The 7,133-nt window shown below is 38.4% G+C and overlaps 1 protein-coding gene across 1 annotated transcript; it reads left to right on the forward strand.

Annotated features, from left to right (window-relative positions):
* The first annotated feature begins 1,715 nt into the window (after positions 1-1,715).
* Positions 1,716-6,917, forward strand: LOC107824623 (uncharacterized). Its single transcript, XM_075239835.1, has 4 exons — positions 1,716-2,264; positions 4,106-4,241; positions 4,342-5,066; positions 5,665-6,917. The coding sequence occupies exons 1-4, from the start codon at positions 1,929-1,931 to the stop codon at positions 6,781-6,783; spliced, it is 2,316 nt and encodes a 771-aa protein (XP_075095936.1). The 5' UTR covers positions 1,716-1,928; the 3' UTR covers positions 6,784-6,917.
* The last annotated feature ends 216 nt before the right edge of the window (positions 6,918-7,133 follow it).

Genomic DNA, 7,133 nt, shown 5'->3' on the forward strand with positions numbered 1-7,133 from the left:
TCGTAATAAATCAGACCCGAGCTCGAAGATGAGACATCGAGCCTAGAGATCGAAGTGTACGTTGAGACCGAGGCTAGCAATAATCGAGACCAAGTATGACCGACTTCGAGGGGAGCATAATAACAAAATGACGAGATATCCGTAACCGATCGAAGATCACGGCGGAAATCCCAGAACAGATCAAATCAAGAGCGGTTATTGGTACCAATCATGAGATTTATTTCCGTAATAGAATTGTACCATAACTAGGAATCCTCTAGTATATAAAGGTGAGTCCCCATCATTTGTAAGCATCTGACATTCACGAATATTAAGGCAATATAATATCTCTTGCTTTGGTTCATCAACTTACCGTTCTTTAAATTGTTCTTACTTCATTATTCTTGAGGGTTCATCAGCTTGAGGACATTGTTCAAGCATTGGTTTGTTTTACATTTTTGTCAATTCGCATCATTTATCTCTAAGTTAATCAACTAGTATTGAGCAAAATCGTGTATCCTTAAAATCACATTACAAATTTAATTGTTACTCGATTTTTAGGGTAAAACAACGTTAGCAAACCCAGCTAAACGTGCGCAGAGAGCATTCCCCTTTTCAACATGTAATCCTTTTCCCCCCGTGTGATATTTACTTGGATTAAATATGTAAGCAAGCGTCTTCACAACTGTTTGCTATTTTCAAATAGTAAAAGACTATGGTACGCGTTGATTTTTGTAAACCATGTCGAAAATCGTTACCCTTTTTGCATGTACCTAATGATCATCAAGAAGTAAGCTTCAATTTTCTATTTAAACACTAAAGAGTAAATTGTTTTCCCTACAACTGTTAGTTTCTAAACACTAGCAAACTGAATTTACACATTGATTTTTGCATACCATATCGAAAATAGTTACTCTTTGCATATACGTAACAAAGCTTAATGAGTAAGGCCAAATTTTTCTCTTTACGCACATTAACTTCTAGATTGCAAAATTGTGTTTAAAACCACTTAAGTTGTCATTTAAACCACTTAATTAATATGCCGCATTTAGTTACAACTTTGTGTTCACGTAAGTTTTATCACCGAACAATATCACTGTACCCTCTTTATTTTCTGATATATGACCTAGAACAATCAGAGTAAATATTATCTTATGTAGAAAACTTATGAAGTAAGAAAATAACAAATTCACTATCAAGGTGCGGGATTGATAAAATTTCCTACCTTTAACCAGAGAGTGTTTTTTCTTTTAATAGGTCTCACGTCGAACAAATTCAAATTAATTGGAATCCCGGATACCAAAAATTTGAGAAGGAAACCATCAGCGAATGCTATAAAAAGAAACTAGAAAATAAGAAAAGGAAATATGAGACAAACCACCAAGAATTTCCCAGCTTTGAACCAACCTAATCTTTGATTATCTTGACCATCAAAAAAGGTAGAATGCAAGTCAACTTGCTTGTTCCCACGCCGTTATATTCGGCAAATCACAATCAACACTTTCACCGACCCACTCACCCCTTTCTAACCACCCACCCCCACGGGCACATCCGGGGTTGTTGTTTTATCCACACAACACAAGAACCCAAAACACAAATCACACACTTTGAAAACCTCGGTTTAACCTCCCCTAGTCTCTCTCTCTCTCCCCCTCTCTCTCTCTCTCACACACACACTCCAACAAAGACAAACGCATATTTATATATTTGTTGAGGTACCCTGAAAAACTTGACGGCATATTCTTCTCTCTCTAGCTATATTTTCTTGGAAAATCTCCAGAGAAAATTTGAAAGAATTCAATCGTTTCCTCTCTAAAGCCAAACATTTTCATTCCCCCCCCCCCCCCCCAAAAAAAAAAAAACCCATGTAGTCCTCACGGATCTTTCAACAAAATCCAAGATTTTCTTGAAAAGGGTGTTGAAAAAACCGAATCTTTTTGCGATTTGAAATGGTGGTGAAGATGATGAAGTGGCGTCCATGGCCGCCTCTTATATCCAAGAAATTTGAGGTGAAGCTTCTTGTAAGCAGGCTTGAAAATTTGGTGGCTTCCTCCGCCGTGGGCGGCGGCGGCGTGGCGGTGGAGATCAGGTGGAAAGGGCCCCCAAAGATAGCTGCTTTTAGAAAGACAGTGAAGAGGAACTGCACTAAAGAAGAAGAGGTGAAAGATGGAGCAGACGGTGCCGTTTTGGTGGAGTGGGATGAAGAGTTTGAGGGGCTCTGTAATCTTTCTGGCTACAAGGACAATGTGTTTCATCCCTGGGAAATCGCCTTCACTGTGCTTAATGTGAGACTCTCTCTTTCTTTTTCGTTCTTGCAATTATCATATTCAATGTCTTGCCTTATGTACTAATTTCTTGAAAATGTTACTAATTACTTAGATTCTTTAATTAGTAAGTATTTTTTTCCTTGTTCTCTTTATCTTTTAGACTTTTAGATTATGACTGGTAGAATTTATGTTTGGAGTTGTGTTTGGTGTTTTATATGTAATCAAAGGAGAAGAGGAAAATGATATGTTCTATTGCAAATGAGTTTTCATTGTCATTTCTTGCCATATTGTTCATTATTTGTTTTTCAGTATTCATGGGTTGTTGTTGGAGGGAGGGAGCCGAGGGTCTATCGAAAACGGCGTCTCTAGCCCTCTCTACCCCAGGGTAGGGATAAGGTCTGTGTACACACTACCCTCCCAAAGCCCCATTAGTGGGATTATACTGGGTTGTTGTTGTTGTTGTTGTTGTTGTATTCATGGTTTGATTTTAGATGGATTGACAACCCTGTAGAAATAAATGTCTATGTGATATAACCAATTTTGGACTAATTGTTTGTAGAAAACTGTGCCTATGTCTAATATTTTATTTTAAAATTGTTTCAAAGGCTCTACACGATATCTTGATAATTTCTTGGGAAATATCTTATTCTGCATTCTACTTTGAATCGAGTTCAGTGGTTATTGTGTCTGTTTTCTTTCAAAAGGATAGATCGTGGTGGTTATGCTTACATTACCTGAGATGGAAACCAACAAGCGAAGGAATATTTCTATAGAATTTGTCGTTTATGAAGCCACCACATATTGAGATTTATGGTGTTGTTTCCAATTAGGCAGTAGATGCCGCGGATCTCATTTTTGTCGTGTTGCACCCATTGCTTAAGCTAAACCTCTTCCCTTCGGTTATCTTAATGATTTGTTCGGTGGATTTGTCGCTTTTTATCTGTTGGTTGCCTTTTTTTCAGTGCTGAACATATCTGCCTCTTTTGGTTACCTTCTTATTGGGTGGGTCTTGCAGAGTAGATTTTGTTTGCTTGGATTCTGTAGTGCCTACTTTTAAACATGATAGTAAGGTTATGTCAGAAGGCTGGAAACACGATATGTAGTTCTTTCTGTCCTTTTTATTGGTTTAGTCTAATAGATAGCTTGTCTTCTATTAATGGTTAAAAGAAAATCTAAAAAACTTTGTCAGTGCATTTTTGTTTGGAGCGAGGTTTGTTTTGTCAAGTAGATCTCCTAATGTGATCTATAAAACACTTGCAGAGTTAAAGAGTAATCCATTTAATGAAACTTGTGGGATTTTGGAGATTGAGCTAAGATGATGATAAAGGACAGCTTGTGTTTCTTCTGGATCGTTTGCCACTTATAAGTGAAAGTATGATACCAATATAGACACTAACCGGCAGTTATGTTTATACCCCACCTAATGCGTTGGCTACATTATTGTCTACGCAGATCTTGAACTACTGCACAGTGCACTTGCCCCCCCCCCCCCCAATTCAGAAAGGTTCTTTCATATTTCTAACAGAAGGGGGGTTTTTTCCGTCTGTTTCAATTAAAACAAGTTTTGACTCTTAAGGATATGGTTTGTATACTCAAAATTCTTTCAAATTTATGTATCTCAGTTTCTTAATCCGTGAACCGATTTATGGTTCAATTTTTGGGGTTTAGTTTGTCGTAAGGTTCACCTTCCTTATCATGTTCTGCAATTTATATTATTTGATTTTCACAGGTAGTTTTTGCTGGTTAAAGATGGAGATTTTTTTGTGCACTTTAGATTCTTATGTCTAGCATAACCATCTTTTTCTTTAGTTATTCGCTGATGCCTTCATCGCGATGTGCTGATTCTTTTTCTGCTCCAGGGTATGAATGCTAAGAATAAGGCACCTGTTCTTGGTACAGCTGTTTTAAATGTTGCTGAATTTGCTGCCAAGATAGAGGAGAAAGAATTTAAACTAAACATTCCTCTGGCAGTTCCAGGGGGTGCTTCTGAGATTCGAAATCAATAGACAGTGAATACATAGATTAATTTTCTTCTTCTTCTTCTTCTTCTTCTACTTCTTCTTCTTCTATTATTATTATTATTATTATTATTATTATTCCTCCATCTTTATCATTATAATTAATAAAAATTGGGGTGTTATTTTTACCTTTAATCTAAGAGCTGCCCAAGAGTCGACAGAGTTTGTTCAGAGGCCACTAGCTCCTGTTCAATCTCCAACACGGTCTGGAGAAAATCCACCAACAGAAAAAGATGAGCTTTCTGCACTTAAAGCTGGCCTCAGAAAGGTTAAAATATTTACAGAATATGTATCAACCCGGAGAGCAAAGAAAGCGTGTCGAGAAGAAGAGGGTAGTGAAGGGAGATGCTCAGCTAGGAGCGAAGAGGGGGAGTATGCTTATCCTTTTGATTCCGACTCCCATGATGAGTATGAAGAAGGAGAGTCGGATGAGGGAAAGGAGGATCGTACTGTTAGGAAGTCATTTAGTTATGGTCCATTGGGTTATGCGAATTGTGCTGGAGTTTCGTTTCATTCTACTACAAGGGACAATACTGAGGGTGAGGATTGGGTTTACTTTAGCAACCGCAGATCAGATGTGGGCTGCTCGCAAATGGATGACCAGATCACCTGTGCTTCTGATCCTGTAGTTCTGCAGAATTCAAAGCGTAGTATCCTGCCTTGGAGGAAGAGGAAGCTGAGCTTTAGATCTCCTAAATCCAAGGGGGAACCATTGTTGAAGAAGGATTATGGAGAAGAAGGTGGAGATGATATTGACTTTGATCGTCGGCAGCTCAGTTCTGATGAATCTCTGTCATTTGGGGTAAGATCCTTAGCCTCTTTTTTGCCAGATGCTCCACCTCGTAATATTGTGCTGTACTTGGAACCCAAAAGCCTCATTTTGGATTCAGATTATGCTTTATTTGTGTTGCCCATACTACTTGGACTTCTGCATAAAGCATCCTTGCTTTGATAATGACATGTAGAAAGGTAGGCATAATGCTTTTTTCTAGTAATATGTCTAGTTAAAGTTGAAGCTGAACCACTAATTCATGAAGAACACTTTAGTATATCTGGTCAGCACAAACTACATTGTTGTTTCAAATAAATTAGACTATTTAGTATTCAAAACCTATTACTTAGTAATTTGCTTACCATATACATCTAATGAGTCAATGTTGATACTCAACGCTGTGTCAAATTATCTAATATATTGCTATTTGTGGCCATTTCAATATTTTTTTGTAAGTACCAATTTGCCGTTTTGTTATTTGCAAATCTCTTAATGTGTCATTCATTATACAACAGTTATTCACTTGTTCATTGATGCCTGAAGCTTAATGCTTTGACATACTCTTTTCGTTCTTTTGACATCACTGTGATTATTCTGGAGATAAGTAAATTTTGATATTGTCTAGCAGTGGCACAAGGTAGAGGAAGACTCCACTGCAAATCGATCTTCAGTATCTGAGTTTGGTGATGATAATTTTGCTGTTGGTTCTTGGGAACAGAGAGAGATAGTAAGTCGAGATGGACACATGAAGCTTCAAACTCAGGTATTCTTTGCTTCCATTGACCAACGAAGTGAGCGAGCTGCTGGAGAAAGTGCATGCACAGCCCTTGTTGCTGTGCTTGCTGATTGGTTGCAGAATAACCGTGATCTCATGCCCATTAAGTCGCAGTTTGATAGCTTAATTAGAGAAGGTTCATTAGAGTGGAGGAAACTTTGTGAGAATGAAACATACAGGGAGCGGTTCCTTGACAAGCACTTTGATCTGGAGACGGTCCTTCAAGCCAAAATTCGCTCGATATCTGTTGTGCCAGGGAAGTCGTTTGTTGGATTTTTCCACCCTGATGGAATGGATGAGGGAGGATTTGATTTTTTGCATGGTGCTATGTCCTTTGACAATATTTGGGATGAAATTAGCCGTGCTGGATTAGAGTATGCTTCTGTTGGTGAACCACAAATCTATATTGTCAGTTGGAACGACCATTTTTTTGTCCTGAAGGTTGAAGCAGAAACTTATTACATCATTGACACCTTAGGTGAGAGACTCTATGAGGGCTGCGATCAAGCTTATATACTGAAGTTTGACAAGGATACAACCATATATAAACAGCCAAGCACTACTTATTCAACAGAAGAAAAGCCAGCTGCTGATCAGCAGATCATTGCTACAACAGTGGAGCCAAAACCTTGCGATGCTCCTCACACAAACTCCAAAGCTGGTTCTCCAGACAGTGAAGCAGTGAACAAATCAGATGAAGCAGTGAAGGCTGGAAGCGCAGAAGAAATTCTCTGTCAAGGTAAAGAGTCATGCAAAGAATACATCAAGAGTTTTTTGGCTGCGATACCAATCAGGGAACTGCAGACCGATATCAAGAAAGGTTTGATAACATCAACCCCTCTTCATCATCGGCTTCAGATTGAACTTCACTTCACCCATTTACAACAACAAGCACCCATAACTCTGGCACTAGAGATGGCGACGGCTGCACAAGAGCTTCCTGCAGTTGCAATGACAGAGATTTTTGCATAGAGACTTAATTTGTAAATTTAGGAAGTGTGATAATTCCTAACGAGTTTTCTTTTCTGTTGTTAGTGATGGGATGAATGGCTTTAAGAAGCAAGCCGATATCATCTCTTCAAGTGGTTTAAGAGGATCTTTGTGTTTCCCCTTCCCACGTTATGTTGCATTACAGTAAGATAGGTTTAGTTTACTTACTTTCTGTGGCACCTTTTCCCTTGCTTCTATCCAAGCAAAAGTTTGTAAATTGCTTATCAATCTTCTGTCTTTGGAATCATAAATACTCCCTCCGTTTCAAATTAGATGAGTTACCCTCCGTTTCAAATTAGATGAGGTACTTTCCTTTTTAGTCTGTTCCAAGA

The sequence above is a fragment of the Nicotiana tabacum genome, chromosome 19 (genome assembly GCF_000715075.1).
Source record: "Nicotiana tabacum cultivar K326 chromosome 19, ASM71507v2, whole genome shotgun sequence".
NCBI classification, from domain to species: Eukaryota; Viridiplantae; Streptophyta; class Magnoliopsida; order Solanales; family Solanaceae; genus Nicotiana; species Nicotiana tabacum.

Bases quoted from the DNA above. Each gene is read 5' to 3' on its own strand.
- LOC107824623 (XM_075239835.1), top strand. From the start codon at position 1,929: ATGGTGGTGAAGATGATGAAGTGGCGTCCATGGCCGCCTCTTATATCC. The intron at 2,265-4,105 runs GTGAGACTCTCT...TTTCTGCTCCAG, and splicing joins TCGCCTTCACTGTGCTTAAT to GGTATGAATGCTAAGAATAA. The intron at 4,242-4,341 runs GAAATCAATAGA...ATTATTATTATT, and splicing joins AGGGGGTGCTTCTGAGATTC to ATTCCTCCATCTTTATCATT.